A 26,513-nucleotide genomic window follows, 5' to 3' on the forward strand; every position below is an offset into this window, starting at 1 on the left:
CTCTCAAGTGGTGAGGACGGCAGGTGCATGCCACTGTGCTATCTTTGTCTTTTTACTTTTAATGTTCATACCCTTATATTTCAAATAGGTTCATTTAATATTAGGAAACTTACTAGTTTTATCTCATCTGAGAAAGTCTGCCTTCTACTTCAATGTGCAAGTGAAGTAGTTACATTTTTAAGGTATCAATACACTTGGGTTAGCCTCTTACATTGCTATTTGCTTACTGTTTGTACCATCTGTTCCTTATAGAATCATACAGTTATACCTGAATTAAACTTACACTAATCTACTATAAAGGAAACTTTGAGGAAAAGAAAAATGATGTGACATGTTCACAGTCATAGGTAAGTTGGATCACATCATCAGCAGACAAGCGAACTCAAGTCTGAGGTAATCCACTGCGTTTGTCAATGTGTCATCTCTAAACATAAAAGCTAAGATAAAAAACCAAACAAATGGGGGCTGGAGAAATAGCTCAGAGGTTAAGAGCCCTAGCTCTTCTTCCAAAGGTCCTGAGTTCAATTCCCAGTAACCACATGATGGCTCACAACCACCTATAATAAGATCTGGTGCCCTCTTCTGGCCTGCAAGCACACATGCAGGCAGAACACTATATGAAAAAAAAAAAATCCTTAAAAACAACAAACAAACAAGCAAGGGAACAAAGAAGAAAACAAAACCAGCCCACAGTGCTATGCAGCAACATTTAGAAACCACCTGGCCATCTTTCTTTAACCCTCACAAGTGGTATCATAGGATGAACATGCCGAGATGTAGACATATTCACATATACATGTATGTTATATTTAGTATGATTTACCTATCAAGGGAAATGCATTTTCACATTTTTTTACTTAGGCAAAATAATTAATTTTCTGAATAAAACTTTTCTTTCATAATTTGAGTCCTTTGTGGTTTATTCTCATCAAAAATCCCTTCAAAACTGTACAGGAAGAAGGAAGGACCACAGCTTCTAAAAGGAAAACTCTAACTGCTATCAGCTTTGCAAAATAATGCTTGTCAAAAATCTATGATGGAGTATCTTTGCAAAATAATCTAATAGCTCTTGACTGGGAAATGTTTATCAAAACAGAAGAACATATTGTAAGTATAAGAGAACTGCCACAAATGGTGCCATCTTACTTTGCCCACAAGAGCAGGAATGTTCATTGAATTTGTTGCAAATCCCATGCCATAGGTCATAGCAGCTTCCACGCCTAAGAACCTTGCTACCAGTTTCTCTAGTTCTTCATGCTTGTCCAGGTTTCCTGTATAAAGTCAAGTAATAAAATCAGTATCATAAAATCCTCAATTTTAAAAGCACTACTTTATTAAGAGAAAACAGGGCCAGCAAGATAGAACTGTGGATAAAGACACTTCCTGCCAAGCCTGACCACCTGAGCTCCATCCTTGGAGCCAACACCATGGATGGAAGAAAACCAATTCCTTTGAGTTATTCTCTGACCCACACCACCTACATACATCCGTGCACACACATGCACACATATGTAATAAAAATATTTTTAAGCAGGGCCTGGTAGTACACACCTTTAACCTCACAACTCAGGAGGCAGAACAGGCGGCTTTGAGTTCCAAGCCACCCTGGTGTAAAGAGTGAGTTTCAGGACAGCCAGGGTTATACAGAGAAACCCGGTCATGAAAAAGCAAAATAATTAGTTAATTATATATTTTCTGTTGAAAAGCAATAGACAGACAGACAGACAGACACAAGGACCCCAGAACACCGGAAGGACAAGAACTAAAATCCAACTTACGGATACTTGTAATCCTTAATACAATCAGTGAAAAATAAGAACTAAATGCATGAGTAATATGATTAAAAGGTAAGCTGTGGTTCATTAAGAAGACACTCTGAGGGGCTGAGGGGCAGCTCTGTGGTAGAGCAGAAACACAGCAAGTGTAAAGCCCAGAGTCACGTTCTAGCACCAAAACAGCATTGTAACTGTTCCACCTAAGAACGTAGCCAGTTTGGAAGTCCTCACAAAAATAACCAGTAAAATAACGTCAATAGGATTGGGCTAACACCACCCTGGACAAAGAAATAGACATACACAGAGGAGACACAGAAGAAGACAGGTCACCATTTTGGACAGGTCTCCATGTCAACTCAGTTACAAAAGAAAAAAATCCAAAGAACAGAAACAGGAAAGGATGACAATTAGGCGAGAAGTACTGAGTTTGTACATGAACCTGAGAATATGTTCACAGGAGATTGCCATGAAATCAAAAGGATCCAGAGCACCATCACAGTAGTGCTTGTGAGGAGAGATTCACAACAGGGGACAATTGGAATTTGATACACTCAAAAGAAATAAAGGTCTCAAAAACTCAGAAAAATTTTAAAAAAAGGAAAGATTCTCATATGCAGAACCTAAATTTAAACACGTTTATCACGTGAAAGCGCAATGGGGTCACTTAGGGGAAGGAGGGGGATGGAAAAGGGGAGGGAAGACGGGATGGTAGCAGAGGCCCCAGATATGAACAACATACAAGCATGTATGTATTCAAATATAAGAATGAAAAACACAGCCGGCCGTGGTGGCGCACGCCCTTAATCCCAGCACTCGGGAGGCAGAGGCAGAAGGATCACTGTGAGTTCGAGGCCAGCCTGGTCTACAAAGTGAGTCCAGGACAGCCAAGGCTACACAGAGAAACCCTGTCTCAAAAAACAAAAACAAACAAACAAACAAACAAAGAATGAAAAACATTTAGTTTTCATGTTAACTAAAAGTATCATGTAAAAAAATTTAAAGCTTCCATCGGGGCTGGAGAGATGGCTCAGTGGTTAAGAGCACCGTCTGCTCTTCCAGAGGTCCTGAGTTCAATTCCCAGCTGGTGTGCAGGTGTACATGCAGGCAGAACACCATATATATAATAAATAAATAAATCTTTTTTAAAAACTTAAAGATTCCAAGAATATGAAAAACAAATGCCCAGAAAAAAACAAACAAAATAAAACAAAACAAAAAACCAGCAGAATTCATTACTGCAGAAAGAGGAACTACAAGGCTGGACCACATGCAGCAAGCAGAGTTTTCATCACATGTGTCTGGGTACTTTAGAGATTATTAACTATATTTATATATTATCTATCGCCATCACAGATTTTTAAACAACAAGTCTTTTTGGTTAGCAGACTGGAGAGGAGGAATGGCACAAAACACCTGGGAACCAGAATAACATCGCATCTGACTGATGGGCCAAAGAACAAGGGGGCAACAGTCTCACTCCTCACAGGATACTTCCAACTTCAAATGAGACGGTGCCAGAACTATTAGTCAAGTAATACATTATAAAAAGGCAGTTTCTGATATCAGATTTCACTCTCCTACACGCTCAGGGATGCATGCGCTCTACCAATGAAGGAATTCATTATTGAAAGGAAGATACAGGTAACAAAGATACAAAACGGACAAGGGAAGTAATCTATCGCAACCCACAAATAAATACCAGAATGTAATTGTCAAGCAGTTCTGAGAGGAACCATTCCAAAGTAAAGCAGCAGACAGGATGGCATTATATCAAAGAAACAGCTAAGAGTGTTCATTAGACTACAGTAAAAAAGAAATGCTTCTCAAAGTTCCTCCTCTTGGGTTTAATTGGTAAATTTAGAATTTAAGGCTCCTCCAGCACTAAACTGGCATGGGACGCAGGAAATGAAACATACATGATGTAGCTACAAAATAAAAGACTAAACCAGTTTTTACTTTACTGAGCTATTTTTAAATAAACTTAAACACTTGGGAATTTTACATGAAAAATGTTCATTTTCTTAAGAACAAAGCCAAACAAAAGAACAGCCAATGCAGACATGGTGCATACCTTTAATTTCAGCACTTAGGAGGCAGAGACAGACAGATTTGAGTGTCAAGGCAGCTGATCTACATAGTGAGTTCCAAGACAGCCAAAGCTAATTAGTGAGACCCTGTTCCCAAAAAAGAAAAGAGACAGACAGACAGCTAAGGTTCCTTACAGAGCTAAGATGGCACACACCAGACTTCCAGTGTCTGAAAGAAGAACATAGAACCTCTGAAGATTTAGAGGGGAAACCAATAAGACACAGTTTAACATATTCTAAGTCTTTGAAAGGAAGAAATATTTATGTCTTGGCTCACAGCAATGACATGCACACTTGAGAGTTGGGGATAAATCAAAACCTAAATAACTACGGAAGTGACCTAAGAGACTTTATTAACAGTAGTAATGGTGCTCTAAAGACTAGTAGTGTGGACATAGAGTCTGAAAAGCACTTGTGAATAAGGGAGGACACATGAGAAGGCTCCTAATTCTGTTTTACTTTCTCTTTATTTCACTTTAAATGTAGTATGTTGAGTGAGGCACTGTGGCAGCTCCAAGTTGATGGGAATCCCTTTATTCTCTTTGTGCTGAGAGGTAGAGAGCCATTCCTGCAGCCCTTGAACCAGGCTGGGCCAGTGATTGGCATTGACAAATGCACAGCAGTGGTTAGTCTGGGAAAAGTCTGCTGCAAAGAAGCCCAAAACAGTGACAGGAAGAAATGACAGAACTCTTGTCACTTAAGCCAAAAGGCAGTGGCTTCATAAGACTTGAGTCACTGAGCAGCCACTGCCTGCAGCCATGTCAGGGACCCTGCACACAAACCACCCAAATGGACTGGCACCCCAGTTCTTAGACCTTGTCCACTCTAGTGAACTGTTGATTCAACTTTCTCAGTTTTAAATGTTGAAAAGGCCACTTTATAACTTTAATAGTTAGCAGTTCTCTACAAGAAGAAGAAGAGGAAGAAGAAAGAAAGGAGGAGGAGAAAGAAGGAAGAAAGAGGAGCTGGGCGTGGTGGCACACACCTTTAATCCCAGCGCTTGGGAGGCAGAGGCAGGCGGATCTCTGTAAATTCAAGGCCAGCCTGGTCTACAAAGTGAGTCCAGGACAGCCAGGGCTACAGAGAAACCCTGTCTCGAAAAACCAAAAAAGAAAAAGAGAGAGAGAGAGAGAGACACGAGAGCGAGAAGAAGAAGAAAGAAGAAATTTCTTTACATAAGATCACTAATCCTAGGCTGGAGAGATGGCTCAGAGGACTCGCTACTCTTCCAGAGGTCCTGAGTTCAATTCCCAACAACCACATGGAGACTCACGGCCATCTATAATGGGATCTGATGACTTCTTTGGGCCTGCAAGTGTACATACAGATAGAGCACTCATCTACATAAAATAAATAAACCTTTAAAAGAAAAAAAAAAAAATCGAGCCAGGTGTGGTGGCGCATGCCTTTAATCCCAGTACTCTTTGGGAGGCAGAGGCAGGTGAGTCATTGTCAATTTGAAGACAGCCTGATCTACAAAGTGAGTCCAAGACAGCCAAAGACCCTGTCTCGAAAAACAAAACAAAACAAAACAAAACAACAACAAAAAATTGCTAGTCCTTCTCATTTTACAGACTTACAGCAGTAGTTTACATTTACTGAGTCTGTTCAAAGGTTCCAAGTGCTTTACAAGAAATCAGGGTTATTATCAACTGTAGTTTGCCATTATGATAGCACATTATCTCTTATAGTACCCATGCAATAAGTGGCACTTCTAAGATTTACAAGTCAATAAAATCCAATAGAGCTAAGCGTGGTAGAGCATGCCGTTAGTCCCAGCATTCTTTGGGAGGCCGAGGCAGGGGCGATCTTTATGAGTTCAAGGCCAGCCTGGTCTTGGCTGTCCAGGACAGGCAAGGATACAGAGAAGCTGTCTTGAAAAACAAACCCTCCTCCCCCCTCAAAAAAAATCCAACACAGAAACAAATAAAAAGCTTCACTATGAACATTATGTACATGAAACACATGTTGGAAACCATCTCAAAATATAAAAGAAAGTATCTGTTGGACCTGAGCTAAGGCAAAAGGCCAGTGTCTGTGTATCTCTTACTCTAGCACTGTACGAATATTACTCCTGAGCTCACACTTACCAATCTCCTGGCGAGTGCTGCACACTCCAGCTCCATACCCCTTGAGAACTTCGGCAGCTGCTTCCTGACATGATCCAGTGTTCCTCGCAAATCCAAGATAGTTGTAGGAGCCCATGTTTATAACACCTTTAATTATATTCCCAGTGTACCTGTGTTTCAATGACATAAGCATACACATACTTAACTGTGACACACACAGATAACAGAACAGGAAGCACCATGCACAGAAGTGAAGAGGCCTGTGACATTCCCTATGATGGGAGCTCAGTCAGAGTGCACATCATGGTTCACGAACCAACCAAGGCTGATGGTTCCCATCAACCCAAAGAGAAGTAAGTGCTGAAGCTTTCAGTGCCTACAATCTGGGACTTACAGGTGGCTGGAGCTGGAACTTCTGTACTACAGAATACTATTAGCCACTACAAACAATTAACTTGTACTGAATTCACATGTAGGCAACATGTTACCAGCACATTAGCAAATAAAAAGAACAAAAGCATAATTTATGACATAGGATCCATTTACATATCATTAACTACGTGTACAATACACACATCTCCATAAAGCACCTGAAGGGACAATTCTGACAAAGGGAGCATGACAAAAACCAGGTGAAAGCAATGGGCACCTCAGCAGAGGGAAGGCTCTGTGATCTAGTGGATTTACACAAGAGCCAAGGTTAGCTATTCCTGGGAACTATCAAATTATTTACATTATTTACCCTCAAATAAAATAAAAAAATAAAAAAAGATGGCATATAATATTCATGCAATCTAAATAATAAAAATTTAAGGATATAACCATTTTTCAAACTAGTACATTTATGAAAAATATTAGTTTGTTTTTTTAAGGCTCCATTTATCCTTAAGTCATTTATCCTAATTAAAATAACTAACAATCAATTCAGAAATACACAGGGTTTTTCTTTTGAAAACATAGTATAAGAGAGAAGTATCTTGTCCTGACACCTGGTTGAACAAGAGATTTTTGAACCTGCCTCTCCTGAGCCTGTAAGGAAGATGAGGCAGAGGAACTGTAAATTCGAGGCCAACTTAGGCAGCATAATGAGAGTCTATCTAAAAAACCAGGAAAATAAATAAGTAGTATGAATTTTGTTTTCAACAATGTTGGATTTATAATCCAATAAAGAATAAAATGAGAGAAAAAAAAAATAAAAAAAAAAAGAATAAAATGAGAGCCAAGCTTGGTGGCTCATGTCTTTAATCTCAGTAGAGGCAGGTGAGTCTGAGTTCAAGGCCAGACTGGTCTACAGAGCAGCCCAGGACGGCCAAGACTACATGGAGGAATCCTGTCTCAAAAAAAAAAAAACAATGAACAGGCGGGCATGGTGTTGCATGCCTGTAATCCCAGCAGAGGAGGCAGAGGCAGGTGGATCGCTGTTACACAGAGAAACTCTGTCTCGAAAAGGCCAATGAACAAAAGAGAGAGAGAGACAGAGACAGACAGACAGACAGACAGAGAGAGAATAAAATGAAACAGAAAAATATTTTAAACTTCAGTGGGGGCTATGGGTATATAGCTCACTGGTACAGCACTTGCCCAGCATGTGTAAGGTTTAAATCCCAGGGCTCCCTCCAAAAAATATTCTAAGAACAATGAACAGTATTGCCAATTGGTTCCCAGAAAATCATATTGCGTCTTCAGCTGCTACATTTGCTTTGAGAGAATACTCTTGTTGCTGAGAAATAATTTGCAAACATCACTCACTTGAATGACCAGTTATAGTCATGGGATTTTCTCTCCATGATATCCACCCTGGCTCCAGGCACACTACAGATAGGTCGATTCCAGTTGTCTCTGATCCTCATGTAGAGGTTCCTTGTATAAAAGTTTTCAAAATCCTGATACAATGACACAAAGTCCTGCCAACAAATAGTGAAACAGAATAAATTTAACGGGATGTACCTAAAGAAAAGTTTTCCAATATTTCTCTTCATACCTCAGAATGATGTCAATCAATCAAATTTAATTAACTGACATATTAAAAAATTTAGCTGGGTGTGGTGGCACATGCCTTTAATCCCAGCACTTGGGAGGCAGAGGCAGGTGGATCACTGTGAGTTCGAGGCCAGCCTGCTCTACAGAGGCAGTCTGGGATAGCCAAGGCTACAGAGAGACCCTGTCTTGAAACCACCCTGCCCCCCTCCCCGAAAATATTTAAGGAACCATTAATTCTATATTTATTTGAAGTCTTTTTGATCAGGTAAATGTCGTTTAGCTTGGATGTTTGGCCTGTATTTCATTATGTCAATAAGTAAAACGCACAAAGGTAGAACTAACAGATTTAACTTGAGGTTAGACCTGTAAAAAAATATAACCCAGTCATATAATTCTGTGATTAAATAGTTTCCCTTCCTAACAATCTGGGAAAAACTATCCTCCCACCTGCCCCTCCAATAATAATGTAGGGGAAGATGCCAGAAAAACCATTATAATCCCAGTAGCAAAGAAAAAAAATTTCTAAAAGTAAGATTTTTTTGTCCTTTGCATATGCTCAAGGATCAAAATCAAAAACCACCACCACCACCACCAACAACAACAACAACAAATGATTAAAAAACAAAACAAAACAAAACAAAACCCAAAAGCCCAAAAACCTAAAATTTAGGTTAGAATAAGTCTTCCACTTGGATGTTAGGTACATCCTGGGCTGGAGAGATGCCTCATTGGTAAGAGCACTCAGTCCACTTGCAGGACCCAGGTTCAGTTCCCAGAACCTCCTTCAGGCAGTTCACCCACCACCTGTAAGTCCAACTTCAGGGGATCCAAGGCTCTGCACTGCCATGCATATACCTACACATAAGCACACATATAATTCAAATGATAAAAATAGTTGCAAACAAAAACAAAACAATAGTAATCCTCTGGAGGCAGTGGCAGGTGGATCTCTGACTCTGAGACCAGCATGTTCTATATAGTTCCAGGTTAGCCAGAGCCACAGTAGGAGGCTCTATTTCAAAACAAAAATGGATTCCCTGGCCCACAGATTTAGTCAACCTTTCCTCTAAAACTAAACTAAAATTTAAATCTGTAAAAAGTGAAGTCACAGTAGAGCCAAAATGAATACACAGTACTACACCTAGTGTCATATGAACCCTTCCTGGAACACACATGATCAGTCCCCATGAGATTACCTCAACTCTCAACTCTCTAAGAGCGAACCAAACAGGAAGAAAGCACAAGTGTGCTTTACTGTAACTGGCACGTGACTGAGCTTGTTATCAAACTATGTGAAACCACACAGCTCATACTAAAAAGACTCTATATAAACCCTAAAGTAGCCGTATTGACTAGGACGCTGAAGTGCCTAGCCTCTCTATAGTTATCATCTATTTAGATAGCCCCAGAGAACTGGAAAGGAGTCTTTGAACACGAAAACCAGACTATTCTCTCATAACTCTTTCTAACATTTACCTTTTCCTTAAGGCAAAATAAGCCACCTCACATCCTATCATCTCTATCATTTTTCTAAGAATACAAAGAATATTGGGAAAAAAAAGAATATTGGGGCTGGAGAGATGGCTCAGCATTTGCTATTTTTGCAAGGACCCAAGGCAATTCCCAGAATTTAAAACTATCTATAACTCCAATTCCAGGAAAACAAATGCACTCTGAACTTACGCACAGACATTTGCAGGCAAGGAACTCATCATATTTAAAAACTTCTTCCCTTTGATGGTCTCGCTTCCATCAAGAATACCAGCTGAGTAAAAGGGACAGAGATACTCAAATTCTAACTAAATATTTTACTTTGGCTATTATTCACCATGTATTTATTTCCCAAAGGAAACTTAAAAAAATAAAATAATACTCAGCTATTAAAAACAAGGAATTCCCAAAATTTGTGGATAAATGGATTGAGCTAGAAATTATCATAATGAGTGAGTTAACCCAGAAGCAGAAAGACTTAAATGGTATATACTCACTTATATCTGCATACTAGCCCAAGGGGCATGTCCCACGAAAGCCTTCACTTACCAGGAAACTGGGACAGAGGGGAGGACATCCTATTGGGACTCTAGATGAGAGAAGCATGGGAGAATGGCAAAGTAGAAGGATCCAGAGGGTCCTAGAAACCTACAAGTAGAACATTATGATAGGCAGATTTGGGCTCAGGGGTCCCGCTCAAACTAAGGCATCAGCCAAGGACAATACAGGCGGTAAACTTTAAAGCCCTACCCAGATCTAGCCAATGGTCAGAACAGTCTCCACACTTGAGTGGAGAGTGGGGTATGACTTTCTCACGTACTCTGGTGCCTCACATTTGACCATGTCCCCTGGTGGGGGAGACCTGGTGGCACTCAGAGGAAGGACAGCAGGTTACCGAGAAGAGACTTGATACCCTATGAGCATATACAGGGGGAGGTAATCCCCCTCAGGAACAGTCATAGGGGAGGGGAATAATGGGAAAGGGGGAGGGAGGGAAGAATGGGAGGACACAAGGGATGAGATAACCATTGAGATGTAACAAGAATAAATTAATAATAAAAAAATTTAAAAAACAAACAAACAAACAAAATAAATAAAATAAAATAAATAAGTAGACTTCTACCCTCACACTGACAAGAGTAACAACACCAACTCATTTTGTTGTTTTGGAAACAAAGCCTCATGTAGCCCAGACAGATCTCAAATTGATCACGTAGCCAATGATGACCTCGATCCTGCTTTCCTAAGTGGAGATTACAGCATGCCCAGTTTAAGTGGGGTGGGGCTGAACTAAGGGCTCTTGTGCATGTCAAGTGAGCCCTCTATCAACTGAGCCACACCCCCAGTTCCTGACCTCTTCTACTGAAACTGAAGTACTGATCATCTCAGTTCTCTTTTTAAAATTTTACTTTTGCGGGGCTGGAGAGATGGCTCAGAGGTTAAGAGCACTGTCTGTTCTTCCAGAGGTCCGGCGTTCAATTCCCAGCAACCACATGGCGGCTCAAAACCATCTATAGTGAGATCTAGTGCCCTCTTCTGGTGCACAAACATACATGCCGACAAAAACACTGTATACAATAAATAAATAAATCTTTAAAATTTTGTTTTACTTTTATTATTAGTGTGTATACATGCATGTGCACATATGCATATAAGTGGTGTGTGTGCCACAGAATTTGTGGAGGGCAGAAGACAGCTTCTTGGAGTTGGTTCTCTCCAAACACCTTAAATGGGTTCAATGGTCCCAATTCAGAGGTCTCTAGGCTTGCATGACAAGTGCCTTCTGCACTGAGCCATCTCACCAGACTCTAGACACAGCACTTTTGGACATTTTCTGCCCTATGGAGATGGGAAATATTAGAAGAAATTATTATGAGGGAGATGGTGCTGTGCCTTTCACATTTGAAAAATTCTTTTTGATTCTGCTCAGTTATTTTAAAGTTTCATTCAACTGTCTTCTAAATGCTGTACATTAATGTTCAAGTATGAACTTTTTTTTTTTTCCAGAGACAGGGTTTCTCTGCGTAGCCTTGGCTGTCCAAGACTCACTTTGTAGACCAGGTTGACCTTGAACTCACAGTGATCCACCTGTCTCTGCCTTCTGAACGCTGGGATTAAAGGCGTGCGCCACCACTCCTGGCTCAAGTATGAACTTTAGATACCTTAAGGAACTATTTCCTCACAGGCAAATTTTTATTAGCAACAAAAAATAATGTTTTAGCTATATCAACATGGAATAAAAGAAAACAACAAAATCAAAACAACCGTCCCTAGTTCTTCAGATACCAGAAAGGTTACCAAAAGCCAAGATAGAAAAAGGGTGAGAGATGTCAGGTCTAACACAGTGGAACACAGTGGCAATAGAGGGACTCAAGCTAAATTTAACTTCTCTTGACCCTTTACCTAAGTTCTACTGTCTTTAGTGACAGTAAGATGTGGAAGCAGATCCAAGGACAACTTAGCCCAGAAGAGAAATTGCTCCTGACAACCAGAATATCTACTGTCCCAAACGTCTTGCGCCTTTGATATTCTAGGAGTAAGGTTAAAATAGGAGTCTTGGGTCAGCAAGATGGCTCAGCAGGTGAAGGCTCTTGCTGCTAAGCCTGACTACCTCAGTTCAGTCCTCAGAAGTCACATAGAAGGAGAGAATGGACTCCTACATGCTGTTCTCCTGACCTCCACACACATGCTAAACATGCTCTTCCCCAATAAACAAATGAGTGTAACTTTTTAAAACTTAATACAGCACATTGTTGAATTCTTTGACAGACTTTCAGGATGCATTAAGGAACAAAGTGGGTCTCTCTTCAAAGAATGAAATAATTTCTACCTCTATTTCACCATCTCCTTACCTCTTTCCTTGTCCTAGCCTAGTCACTGTGGAATGACTTTTGTCAGGGCTGACCTACAGCCATGATACACAACCACTGAACAAACATTTACAGAGCAGTTCCTTCTAGGCACTACCTGGGCATGAAGGACAAGGAAAGTAAACACAACTTCTACCTTCCCTAAGGTCTCAGCATGGCAGACAGGTACATAGGCACAGGCAATGCCTGGTTAGAGTATATGTGTTCTGTGAAGGGATAGGGACAACAGATAACCAATGAGACAAGTCCAAGCAGCCTTTAGGCCTGTATTCTTCATAAACTTCTCACAAGCACAAATAAAGAATCAGCACCCCCTTGAGACTGTGTGCTAGACTGTTAGGCTTGATGCTCTCATCAGTTAAGAGACTCCTTTACTCTCTGTGAGTGGTGGCGCACACCTTTGATTCCAGCAAGATCTCTGATTTCAAGGCCAGCCTGGTCTACAGAGAAAGTTCCAGGACAGCCAGGGCAACACAGAGAAACCATGTCTCAAAGCAAACAAAACACAAACAAAAAAAGATTTCTTAGAGAAAAACTCAAATTCATGGACTTGCTAACCAGGGATCACTGTAAATACTACCAACAGTAATCTGAGGTCATCTTATTAACTAGCCAGTAAATATCCTTCATTAGTCTATTTAAGGTGAACCTTTGAGAAAACACACTATATTGTTTAAAACTAACATCTCACCTAGTCCACTCTATGAAGGCCTCCTTCCTTACGGTCACAGAGGAAAAGACGGGCACTACCACCTTTCTTTCTTTCTTTTTTTTTTTTTGGTTTTTCAAGACAGGGTTTCTCTATGTTGTCTTGGCTGTCCTGGACTCACTCTGTAGACCAGGCTGGCCTCAAACTCACAGCAATCTGTCTGCCTCTGCCTCCTGAGTGCTGGGATTAAAGGCGTGCGCCACTAAGCCTGGCACTACCGCTTTTATACAGGAGACTTTCCAACAACTGTTCATGTACATCATGTGCAATTCTGTCCCAACAAAGGTGTCTACATATTGTTGCATGATAATGAGATGCAAAGATGAATAATTATAAGAGCAGCAAAAATTTCTTGGGCATATGCCAACTGCTTTATATATATACATGTGTTTCTACATACTTCGGATATCTCTGAACCCTCTTACACAGAAAACATCATTTCTCCAGCTTTTAGAGAGACTTTTTTTTTTTTACTGTTAAGGATGCAGCTAGACCCAGAACCAGAATCTAAACTGGATTTCCTAGTTCCAAAGTATGACCCTAATCCCAATGCCATACTCTCATTGTTGAGAGGTGGGTACGCAATCACACACATACCTGCTGATACACACACACACACACACACACACACACACACACACACACACACACACACACACTTACCACCACCACTCTCCCTCGCACCCCAACTGAATTTCCAGGCACTCTTGAGAGCAAGGTATGGAAGTGGTATGGTAAGTAGAAATAAAATTTGGAAGGCAGAGCCACTGTTTTTCTTTTTGTACCAGTGTATGTAGGCTCCATGCAAACCCATAGCCGACTTTCACACTGGCAATACTCCACATTCCATGGCATGATCCCTGTGGCACCAGCATTTTACTAGTCTGGGGTGGCTTCTTAGCTGGAAGAAGAGGGCCTGAGCCGCCCGGCCCCCCAGACCTTTGTGATATTACAAACACTTGATTCCCTCTTCACTTCAGTGGCCGACAGGAATTTGGGGGCTAATTCCACTGCAACTTTCAACTATATTAACAACACATTCTCTGTAATCACTAGTTGAAACATATTTAGTAAGTTGTCAGTATTTATAGACTGAAAGAACAAAATTTAAATAATTTGTTGTCCAATGACCACCAAGTGACATGGCTGAAATGGAAATCCTAGCAGCATCCCAAACCAGCACCTCTGGTGATAAGCTAGACCCAAAAAAAAGTCTTCAGGGCCAGTCCTAGCTCAACAATTTTCATTTATTTTAGAGTCCAGGTATTGTGGTTTGGATCCCAAGTGCCCATAGCAGCCTGAGCACTACTGGGAGGTTGTGCACCCTCACAGAAGGATCTTGGGGGTCTGACCTGGAAGGGGATAGTGAGACCCTGACCTCAGTTCTCCCTCTGCTTTCTGGCTGCCATAAAATGAGCTTTGCTCCGCATGGGCTCTGCACTGTGCCTCATCACAGGCTCATAAGCAACAGACCCGAAATCTCCTCAATCACTGTCTCCACAAACAGTTCTTCCTTTGATGTTGTTTGGTTCAGGTTTTCTTGTAAACACAATGAAGGACATTCTAGAGTTCAGATTTCAATATATCAAAGGACAAACTTTCCCTCAAATTTGAGCATGTGAAGCAAATAACACTACTTTGATGTTGGGGTAACATGTGCAGAAATATGCCAACATCGAGACAATTTAGAGTTCTATCCTTGACTTTTTGTAAAGTGTAGGAGATAAAAACGGAACACATAAAGCTACCCCAGCGGTCAATACATGGTCCTTAAAGAACAAATTTGTTGGAATCATGAAATACTTTATGTCTATTAAAATCTTGGATAAGATATATATATATATGAAAAGATAAAATATCTAGGGGGCTGGAGAGATGGCTCAGAGGTTAGGAACACTGACTGGTCTTCCAAAGGTCCTGAGTTCAATTCCCAGAAACCACATGGTGGCTCACAACCATCTATAATGTCATCAGATGCCCTCTTAATGGCCTACAGGTATACATGCAGGCAGAGCACTGTATACTTAAATATGTTTTTTTAATCTATAAAAGCAGGCAGATCTCTGGGTCTGAGGCTACATAATGAGTCCCAGGCAGCCAGAGCAACTTAGTGAAACCCTGTCTTTAAAAAAAAAAATAGTAAGGGCCAGGAGGTGGTGGCACACACCTTTAATCCCAGCACTTGGGAGGCAGAGGAAGGTGGACCACTATGAGTTCGAGGCCGGCCTGGTCTACAAAGTGAGTCCAGGACAGTCAAGGCTACACAGAGAAACCTTGTCTCAAAAAAATAAATAAATAAAATAATAATAATAATAATAATAATAATAATAATAATAATAATAGCCAGACAGATGCAGTGGCACATGCCTGTAATCCCAGCACTCAGTAGGCAGAATCAGGCTATCTCTGTTAGTTTGAAGTCAGCTTGGTCTATAAAGTGAATCCAGGCCGGCCAAAGCTACACAGAGAAATCCTGTGTCAAAAATCAACAGAACATGACAGGAAGAAAAAAAAAAGTGCTGGTTGCTCATCCAAAAGGTCTGGGTTTGATTCCTTGTAATCACTTGGCAGCTGACTGTAGTTTCAAAAAACTTAATGCCCTCTTCTGGTCAGTGTCCTCTTCTGGTCTCTAAGGGCACTGCAAACGTGATAGACACAACATGCAGGTAAAACACCCATACACATAAAGTAAAAATACACAAAAAGTCTAGATTATACAAATGTGAACAAAAATAAAATCTACTTAAATATATATTCTACAATAATTAGGAATAGTTTTTAAAAGCCATTAAGAAAAAGACAGAAGCCGGGCATGGTGATGGAGCCTGTAATCCCAGCACTCAGAAGGCAGATAGCTGTGAGTTCGAGGCCAGCCTGGTCTACAAAGAGAGTTCCAGGGCAGCCAGGGCTATTATACAGAGAAACCCTGTCTTGAAAAACCAAAAAAGACAGACAGACAGGAAGGAAGGAAGGAAGGAAGAAAGGAAGGAAGGAAGGAAGGAAGGAAGGAAGGAAGAAGAAAGACAGAAATCTAACCAGAGAGAGAGAGAGAGATGAAACTGGAACTCCCAGTGGTCAGCAGCCACATGAACATTAGTCCCCACTCAGCACGCTGTATGGCTGGGACGCCTGCTGTGATATCAAGGTGGTGCTCTCATGTCATAGCTGTTCTTCCATTTAATATTCATCATACTCAGCACCTAACTGTCCAACAGCATTTCCAGGTAAGAGTTACATGTGTTTTTTTATTTATTATAAATAACCAACAAAAAGGTTCAAAAAATAACCAGAAGACTATTGCAACTAAGCAAATTCCAAACTTTCTACATAAAAGAGAAAATATTTTCTTTGGCATAAGTTAATTTTGAACACTTCAAATAAGTGACTGTTGTTTGGTTTTGTTTCCGAGAGAGGGTTTCTCTGTGTAGCCTTGGCTGTCCTGGAACTAGGTCTATAGATCAGATTAGCCTTAAACTCAGAGATCTACCTGCTTCTGTGCTGGGATTAAAGGTATACAAAACCATCACGCCTGTCATTATAGATGTAGCTACCTCAGTCAAAAGAAAAATGGCAACATGGCATCTGCTCCCAGCAGTCACTCTCCCATTTAACTGGTAAATTCACATGCTATTTTCACCAGCGCTCATCTGAAGGAGAAAATAAGTGTCACCTGCCCTCAGAGCAAATGATGCTTTCCCTCAAGATGCAGAATTTGTGTAAGTGAATGGAAAAGTCCAAAGATTTAAACTGCTGTTTTCAACAGAAAAGAATCCTATTGAAATAAATTTGATTACTTTAAAACAATCCTCTTCACAAGCTTTAGAGACGAATGTCATCTCCGCTGACTCAACTATTTCCTTTTACTAATTCCTCTAAGAATTATTTCCTGACTAATCTTAATGATACACAAAACTTTCTGTTCTGCATTTTAATATAATCCGAGCACTATCTATGTTTTTGCAAAGGTAAGCTCTGTGTTTGTGTGTTTCCTCAACAAAAATAGAATCTACTTAAGAATAAATCTATGTCATAATTTTATCTCATAAAATTAAGTATATACAAGGAGCCCCGAATAATTAAACTAGAAACTTATCTTCTAGAAATACCAAACAAGATCCAAAGATAACCCAGATACATCGCCATCACTGCATTATCTCGTCAGCCATCACAGTCTGAGTACCAGCTCCACAAGCACATGATGGTTCTCCTGCTCAAAAACTGCCCAGGCTTCCCCACTGCCTCTTCATTTCTCATTCAAAATGTATATATCCAAAGCATTCTAAGCTCGTGTATCGTATTTCAGCTCTTCCCACATACTCCTCCTGTTGTATATAAATGACACTTCAGCTACCATCACCCACAACCACCTTCAGTTTGGTCCAACACGAGGTGAATACACAAACGAACCACTGTACAGCACAGGAAGTGGCTAACACTGTAACTGAGGTGAACAAAGCCAGCATTCTGTGGATTCTCTCTGGGTAGATGCTCTCAGCTGGAGCAGAAGGACAATCAAATACGTGATTAAGTTTCCAAACACGAAAATTGATTTGTCTGCTGGATTAAGTTATGAATAAAAGTCTTTACTTGTGTTGCTTTTTTAAAAAACAAGATAAAAAAAAAAAAAAAGACCACAAGTCTTTTAAAATAGTTTTTGTTCAAAGATTTATTTATTTATACTTTATATGTATGGTGTATTGTCTGCATGTGTCTGTGCACATGATCACATACGTGGCCTGTGGAGGCCAGAAGAGGGTATTTGATGCCTAGAGCTGGAGTTATAGACGGTTGTGAACAATCCTACAGGTGCTGGAGTTGAACCCAAGTCCCTGGAAGAGCAGCCAGTGAGTGTCTTAACCACTGAGCCATTTTGCTACCTCTGAAAAACACATTTAAAAAAAAAAAAAACTGTTTTAAGACAGGTCTCTCTTTATATATATAGTTCTAGAACTCTATGTAGACCAAACTGGCTGTTAAAGCAGAAATCCACATGCCTCTGCCTCTCTAAGTGGTCTGTAACACCACACCTGGCCTAAAAAACCACACTTTTAATGAAATTATCTTGTAGGCATTTAGGATAATTTGTAGGAAGGCTAACTTGTGAGTCTGGAGTGGAAAGCAGGTACAAAATGGTTGAGATGAAAAAGAAAGAAACAGTGTTGGGTGGTGGTGGCACACGCCTTTAATCCCAGCACTCAGGGAGGCAGAAGCAGGCAGATCGCTGTGAGTTCCAGGACAGCCTGGTTTACAGAGAAGAGTTCCAGGACAGCCAAGGCTACACAGAGAAACCCTGTCTCAGAAAAAAAGGAAGGAAGGAAGAAAGAAAGAAAGAAAGAAAAGAAAAAAAAAAATCTTTGAAAGTATTTGAAGACAGAAAGAGAAGTGCACACCTGTAATCCCAGCACTTGGGGAGGCAGAGGCAGGTGAGAGTTCGAGGCCAACCTAGTCTATATAAATCAAGTGCAAGACAGCCAGGGCTACACAGAGAAACTCCGTCTTGAAAACAAAACCAACCAACCAAAGCAAACAAAAAAAGAAAGAGATACCTGATCCTGAGTTTTCAGCAATTTGAATTCTCTTTTCTTTTTTGAAATTTTGTTTATGTGTATAGGTGTTTTGTCTGCAAGTTATGAGTATCCCGTGTGTGTCTGGTGCCCTTGGAGGTCAGAAAATGGTCTGCTTTTAATTCCAGCACTAATTGATCTCTATGCGTTCCAGGACTCTGGTCTATATACAGAGTTCTGAGACAGTCAGGGCTATGTAGAGACCCCCCTCTCAAAAACCAAAAACCAAATAAACAGCCAAAAAGCAACAACAAATCCCAGCACTCAGGGAAGCAGAAGCAGGCAGATCTCTGTAAGTTCGAGGCCAGCCTGGTCTACAAAGGTTTCACAGAGAAACCTTGTCTCAAAAAAACAAAAACAAAAACAAACAAAAAACCAGATGGCCACACTGGCTTTGGATCCATGAGGGTGCTGGGACTCAAACCAGGTTCTTCTCTAAAAGAGCACCTGAGCCATTTCTATGATCCCAAAGAATATATATAGACTAGTTCTGTTTTCCTAATAACTGACAAAGCCTTTTGATATTCCACAAAGTCTTCTTATGTTGCCCAGATTGAACTCCTGATCTCATGCAATCCTACCTCAATCTCCCAAATATCTGGGATTAAACGCACCAGCCACCAGGGCTATAGTTGCCCTTATTTATTTTATTTTATTTTATTTCTGAGTCAGGGTGTCATTCAATAGTCCACTCTGGCCTGAAACTCACAATGTAGCCAAGGATATCTTTGAACTCACAGCAATCCTCCTGCCTCAGCCTGCCAAGAGCTGGCATTATTGGCATGAGCCATCATGCCTATCTTTTTCTTAGTGTACTCTCTCTTTACAGGCTATCTCTCAGATACCCATATATCTGACTTTCTCCTCTATGCCTCAGAAGAATCAGAACAATATAAACAATAAAATAACTGATGAGGGGGAAAGGCAAGAAAAATAGCTCAGTCAGCCACTAGTAGGTTGCCATGCTCCAGTGGATGTCCCACTCAGGCATATACAGGCAGAATTAACTGGATGCAGTGGAATCCTGGAAAAAAACAAAACATGAGGTTGGGACGGACTCAGGGAGAATGAATGCAGAGGGAGAAATGAGGATGGGTGCATGGATATGATCATAACACACTATATGAAGTTCTCAAAGAATAGTTTGAAGTTTCTTCAACCGTGGGTGTCTATTAGGAGTAGTTAAAACATGTGAAGCTGTAAAGGTATATAGGAATAATGTGAGAAGAGTGGCCTGAAGGGAATCTGGTCTTCCACACTGCAGACAGCCACTACCACTCTATCATCTCTAAAACTAGAGCCTTTGCTGCTGTAAACAGCTGGCCTGGCCACACTCGGCTTGGGGACATGTTTGGGGACAAGCACTGATCTGTGAACTGGACAGCTATGTCTAATGTGTCCAAGAGAATCCAGTCTCTGCAGATGACAGTAACACAACGCAGGACTCCAGTGTTGGAACAGCCCTGCTGTTTGAGGCTTCAGTCCTCCCCATCTGGACAGCCATTCTGAGCTCAGTGTTAGGTGCAGGACTCCCTCTCCCCAGCAGGGCCTCCGGCTCTCTGCCTGGCTCTATCTGGAGAGTGTCTTTAGACATGGATGCCCCTAACCACATCTCATATATGGCCCTTGACACAGCTGCCTGCCAGCTCTCCTCTCCCTGCACCTACAGGGTAGTTAGGTGCTGTGTTCCCGTTCATATGATAGGAGCGTGCTGCTAAACGCAAAACAAGCATCCTAAAAGCGCCTGGTTTCACCAGTTATGAACACCTAGCCTGGAAACCCCCTATGCACTCCCCAAGGACTATACAGCCTTTGTTCTCCCTGAGTAAAGTTGAACTCGCTCCTGAAGTGGTTCCCGAAGTGTTTGATCTCTGTTGTGCCTTGGTCGGCTGGTGGCCAACAGCCACCCAGGGAAGAGGAGAACCACAATCCGGAAGGAAGGATGGAAACAGCATTTTATATTTATTTTGCACCACATACGTTGTAACACTAGGGACCTTAGACACACTGCTTGTGATTTTTGGCTTTCTGATCAATAAAATAAGAATACTATTGTCAGCTTCATTAGGTTCTAGTAGTGTAGGTTAAAAATGTTAAATATTGCAGGGTGACAGTAGCACACATGTTTAATCGCAGTACTCAGGAAAAGGCAGATGCATCTCTGAGTCTGACTGAGTTCCAGGACAGCCAGGGTTACACAGAGAAACCCTATCTCAAAAAACAGTGAAATGTTTTGCTGGTTTTGTTTTAGATATTTATTTTATCTATATATGAGTATTTTGCCAGCATGTTTGAATGGGGATGAGAAGGTACAAGATCCCCTGGAACAGATAGTTGTGAGCCACACCATGTGGATGCTGGGAACTGAACTCAGGTCTTCAGGAAAAACACTGTTCTTAGCCACTGAGACATCTCTCTACCCCAAAGGCTTTTCTCTTTCCACGCCTTCAACCTTGTCTTCAGCTCTCCTTGTGGAATATTTTCACCAAGTTTTTGCTACAGCTGTTGTTTTCTGCTTTGTTTTGAGACAAAATCTCACTCTGTAGCCCAGATTGGCCTCAAAGTCACAGCAATCCTTCTGCCTCAAAATGTAACTCCACATGCCCAAATTTCTCCTGGGGGCTGGGGGGAGGGTGGGGGAGGGCTGTGTGTCAATGACAACATTCCTGTGAGCAGAGCCTCCTCACAGAACCAAGAGCTCCCTGACAAGTACCTTCTGTTCTTCTCGTTCTGTTGCATGGTGGCACTTTTCAATTCTCCAATGCCTCAAGAAATCTCGAAGATATCCAAAGAGGGTGAGTACGCCATACCCCACATAAGTGAGCACGGCAACCAGCATGGGTGTTTCTTCAAAAGCTTCATTAAACGGTCTTTTATACAGTCCTCCATTTTCTGTAACATGATGAATCTAAGAGAGCAATTAAAAATGTTTATTGCAATCACAGCAAGAAAAAGTTTTCTCCTTAAAATCTAAGTCTTCAGAGAGTTGTAGAACTATGCCTTGGGAACTAAGCAATAGATGGATGAAATGCTAAGGCCACGATGCATGAACAACAGAGGGGTGAGCAGGCATGAAAAAGACAGAGTCAACAATGCCTAACACTGATCTTTATCAAAATTTGCTTTCCTGAAACAGATTCTAAATGCACTATGAGGATTAAAATATATTGTATGAAAAAAAAAAAAAAAACCATACTATGATTTCAAGGAGTATGATTTCCTTTGTTTTATTTTTTGAGACAAGGTTTCTCTGTGTAGCACTGGCTGTCATAGACTCACTTTGTAGACCAGGCTGGCCTTGAGCTCACAGCCTCCCAAGTACTGGGATTAAAGGCATGTGTCATCATGCCTGGCTATAAATTCTGTTTTCTAATATAAGACACATGTAAATGTTTTGCTACCAGCCATTCTTAAAACCACTCCACTACAGTATTTCAAATGACTACCAGCATTAGGCTGCAGCAGGTTTTATTAACTTCCCTCAGTGATAAGAGACGTATAAAAGTAAAAGGAGGGCTGGTGAGAAAGCTTAGCAGTTAAAGGCTTTTGCTGCCAAGACACAGGATACACATGATGGGACTAACAGAAATTGTCCTTTGACTTCTAAACATGAGCACACACAGGTGCCCAGAGCATACAACATCCCCCGCCCCAATAATACATGTAATATCAAGTAAGAAAAGTTCCTTAAAGGGGATATGAGAGGAGGAAGAGAAAAAGGGGTAGGGTCGTGTCAGTCAAAACTAAAATGAAAAAGCTTTGTGGAAACCCAGTAAGATAATCTCTAAAAAGAAAAATAAATAATTTTCAAAAAGGAGTTTCATGTACCCTGCATGGTTGGACAAGGTTTCCCTGAGAAGACCCCTGAAGATATGCATAGGCATGCACTAAGTAAAAACAAATAATAAAAATCTTTTAAAAGAATAAATAAGCCAAGCAGTAGTGGTGGTGCTTGCCTTTAATCCCAGCACTCAGGAGGCAGAGGCAGGCAGATTTCTTGAGTTTGAGGCCAGCCTGGTTTACAGAGCTGGTTCTAGGACAGGCAGGGATACACAGAGAAACCCTGTCTTGTAAAAAGAAAACAAACAAAAGACCAACCAGCAGCCATCATGAATTGACCCTGTCTCTATTTTTATCTAAGTATACAGTCCTAAACTCTTCAAGATTATCCCTTATCAGCAGGGCATGGTGGTGCACACCTTTAATCCTAGCACTGGGGAGGCAGAGGCAGGCAGATCCCTGTGAGTTCAAGGCCAGCCTGGTCTACAAAGCAAGTCCAGGTCAGCCACGAATAACACAGAGAGACCCTTTCTCAGGAAAAAAAAAAAAACACCAAAAAAAAATAACAAAAATTATCCCTTATCTAGGGCTGGAGAAATGGCTCAGGGTTAAGAGCACTGGCTACCCCTCTAAAGGACCCAGGTTCAATTCCCAGCATCTACATGGCAGCTCGCACCTTTCTGTAACTTCAATTCCAGAGGACCCAAAATCGTCACACAGATATACATGCATGCAAAACATCAGTGTACATAAAATAAAAATATTTTTAAAAAAGATTATTCCATATTCCTTATTTTACCATTTAAGATACGTTTGTTGCTCGTTTATGGAGACAAAGTTTCATCATCTCACCAGGACAGCTTCAATCTTAAGAATTTTCTGCCTTAGCTTTCTGGTGCTGGGATTAATATGGGCTACTGTGCCTGGCAGCACTTGGGCTTTAATATACAGACACAAGGATAGTTTACTTTTGATTTCAATGATTAGACTTGCTTTATAGACCAGGCTGGCCTCAAACTCAGTGATCCGCCTGCCTCTGCCTCCTGAATGTTGGGATTAAAGGCATAGCGACCACGCCTGGCTAACCCTGGCTTAATAATAAAAAATAAGGGCTGGAAAGATGGCTCAGCGGTTAAGAGCACTGACTGTTCTTCCAGAGGTCCTGAGTTCTGTTCCCAGCAACCGCACAGTGGCTCACAACCATCTATGTGATCTCATGCCCTCTTCTGGCCTGCAGAGGTGCAAGCAAGCAGGACACTGTATACGTAATAAATAAATACATCTTTAAAAAACTAAAAAATAAAAAAAAATAATTTTTAAAAACTTTTTGGTTAATTTTAGTGGAAATTCTATTTTACAGAAGAAGCCCCTGAGGAAAGGACTTAGAACATAAGACTGCAATTACGACAATCAACCAAAATTACTAGAAGCATATTGTCCAAAAAGCATCGTGGGAGGCCTATCATATGGATTACTATAGTAGAGAAGTATACTAGAGGATCATAGAGGTTCTCTCTGGCTCTGCCAAGCACTCCTGATTAAAGGTATACTGTAAATACAAACAGTAAGAACGTATATAGCGAGGCTGGAGAGATGGCTCAGTGGTTAAGAGCACCACCTGCTCTTCCAGAGGTCCTGAGTTCAATTCCTAGTAACCACATGGTGGCTCACAACCATCTATAATGTGATCTGATGCCTTCTTCTGCAGATAAAGCACTGATCTACAATAAATAAAATAAATAAATCTTTAAAAAAAAAAAAAAAAAAAAAAAGAATGTATATAGCAAGTTCCAGGACAACCAGAGCTAAACAGAGAAATCCTGTCTTGAAAAGCCAAAACAACAACAACAACAACGTACATAGCTACGGGCTGAGAAATGGTAAAGTGCTATCCATAAAATATGAAGACCCAGCACCCAGGTAACAGGCTTCTGACCTCAGTGCTGGCACGGCAGAGACTGCTAGATCAAGCTCTCTGCAAACAAAACTGTACTGTGCATTTTAGTACAGTACTAAATGACTTAATGAGCCATCAGGCATTCTAACTGAAGGCTTTACTGTCAGCAAAGTAAATCCTAGCAAACAGTAGGCTGGGGAGATGGATCAGTTAGTTGGTAAAGTTCTCACAATGCAAGCACCCATGTAAAAGAGCAGGAAAAGGATTTAGGTTGAAACCCCAGCACATATGTTTTTTTAAAAAGCCAGCACGCTAAGACAAAAACAGAAGGATCCCTGAGATTTGCTCAGCAGCCAGTCTAGCTGAATCTGCGAGCTCTAAGTGCAGGGAGGGAAGCCCTATATCCCCCGCCCCAGAAAAAGCATCATAGATAGTGAGGGAAGAAGATATCCAACATCAACCCTGGCCTCCATATGCACACACAGGAAAGCATCTCATCCCTTCCTGGCTCATCTGTAAGAATGTGCTGTTGATATTATTATTCAAGGGAAGATTCAGGAATTCCAATCAACATCAAGGTACATTTGCTTCAACAGGAATATTACTGTTCAAGGAAATGCAAAAGGAAACAAAATGGGAGGCATTCCCCCAAGTCAACATTATAAACACACCAACATAAAACATACTGCAATTAGAGGCGGGCGGATCGCTGAGTTCGAGGCCAGCTTGGTCTACAAACTGAGTCCAGGATAGCCAAGGCTACAGAGAGAAACCCTGTCTCGAAAAAGCAAACAAACAAACAAAAAACCACACTGCAAGACAAAGGGAAAGAGGAAAACAAACAAAAAAAATCAAACAAGCTATTTTGCCCATGGCCTTCTTGCTATCAACCATACTTATAATGCAGCTGGAAAGGCACTCTTAGGGGCTGGAGAGGTGGCTCAGTGGTTAAGAGCACTGGCTGCTCTTCCAGAGGACCTGGGTTTGATTCTCAGCACCCACAAGGAAGCTCACAACTGTCTGTAGCTCCAATTCCAGGGGACCCAATAAACTGTTCTGGCCACTGTAGGCAACAGACAAGGAAGTAGTGCACGATAGTCATGCAGGCAAAACACTCATACACACAAAATTAAAAGATTTTTTTAAAAGTATCCTTAACCAAAGCAATAATGGAAAAATGTATTCAAAAGATAAACCATGAGCAGGCTGGAGAGATGACTCAAGAGGTTGAGAGCACTGACTGCTCTTCCAGAGGTCCTGAGTTCAATTCCCAGCAACCACATGGTGGCTTACAACCATCTATAATATGATCTGATGCCCTCTTCTGGCCTGTAGGTGTACATGCAAGCAGAGCACTGTATACAAAATAATACATAAATCTTTTGTTAAAAAAGATAGACTGTACACATACGCACACACCCTAAAGCTGCTTAGAAAAAAACATAAGAAAGCAGGGTAGTGAAGCTGGTGAAATCACTAATTCAGCAGTTAAGAGCACTGGTTGCTTGCTCTTCCAGAATACCTAAGTTCATTAATTTCCCAGCGCCTAGTGGGCTGGAACAATGGCTCATCAGTTAAGAGTACTGCTCTTCCAGAGGTCCTGAGTTCAATTCTCAGCAACCACATGACTCACAATCTATACTAGGATCTGATGCCCTCTTATGGCATGCAGTGTGCATGAAGACAGAACACTCATATACATAAAATAAATCTTTAAAAAAAAAAATCCCCCAGCACCTATACAGTGGCTCATAAAAGTCCAGTCCCAGGGAACCTGACACCCTCTTCTGACTCAGAGCACTAGGCACACATATGGTACACAGACATGTATATGCAGGCAAAACACTCATATACATTGGATAAAAGTTTGATGAGAGGAAGACTAGGTAGAGAGAATGGACAATTCTATAGCATTTTGTTTGTTTGTTTGTTTGTTTGTTTGTTTTTCAAGACAGGGTTTCCTCTCTGAGTAGGCTTGGCTGTCCTTGAGTGTGTGTGTGCGCCTGTGGGTGTGGGGCCCCATTCATAGCTATCCTGGGGCACGGGCTGAACACACCTGAGCCCTAGAGCCTCTAGGGAACCTCCATCTGCTTTATTAGTTCTCAACAGATCTCGGATGCTGGCGAGCAAACAAATCTACGTTGCAATCCTGATTTCCCCCCACAACTCAAGTTTCCATTTCCATTTGTCTCTTATCTTTTAGATTCCATGGCATCCCAAACGCAACAAAAGTAATACTGAACTTACCTCCCCACCCAACACCTCCCTCCATCAAAACCTGATCCTCCTAG

At 41.1% G+C, this 26,513-nt stretch overlaps 1 protein-coding gene across 1 annotated transcript in view; it reads right to left on the reverse strand.

Moving 5' to 3' along the window:
* The window catches only part of Sptlc2 (serine palmitoyltransferase long chain base subunit 2), an 82,976-nt gene that overhangs the window by 43,982 nt on the left and 12,481 nt on the right, over positions 1 to 26,513 (reverse strand). The window contains exons 2-5 of the mRNA XM_051149720.1: positions 21,259 to 21,453; positions 7,681 to 7,835; positions 5,953 to 6,101; positions 1,147 to 1,271 (exon numbers count right to left, since the gene is read on the reverse strand). Coding sequence (XP_051005677.1) covers positions 1,147 to 1,271; positions 5,953 to 6,101; positions 7,681 to 7,835; positions 21,259 to 21,453 — 624 coding nt within the window. The remainder of the gene's footprint in view (positions 1 to 1,146; positions 1,272 to 5,952; positions 6,102 to 7,680; positions 7,836 to 21,258; positions 21,454 to 26,513) is intronic.

This window comes from Acomys russatus, chromosome 1 (genome assembly GCF_903995435.1).
Source record: "Acomys russatus chromosome 1, mAcoRus1.1, whole genome shotgun sequence".
Taxonomy (NCBI): domain Eukaryota; kingdom Metazoa; phylum Chordata; class Mammalia; order Rodentia; family Muridae; genus Acomys; species Acomys russatus.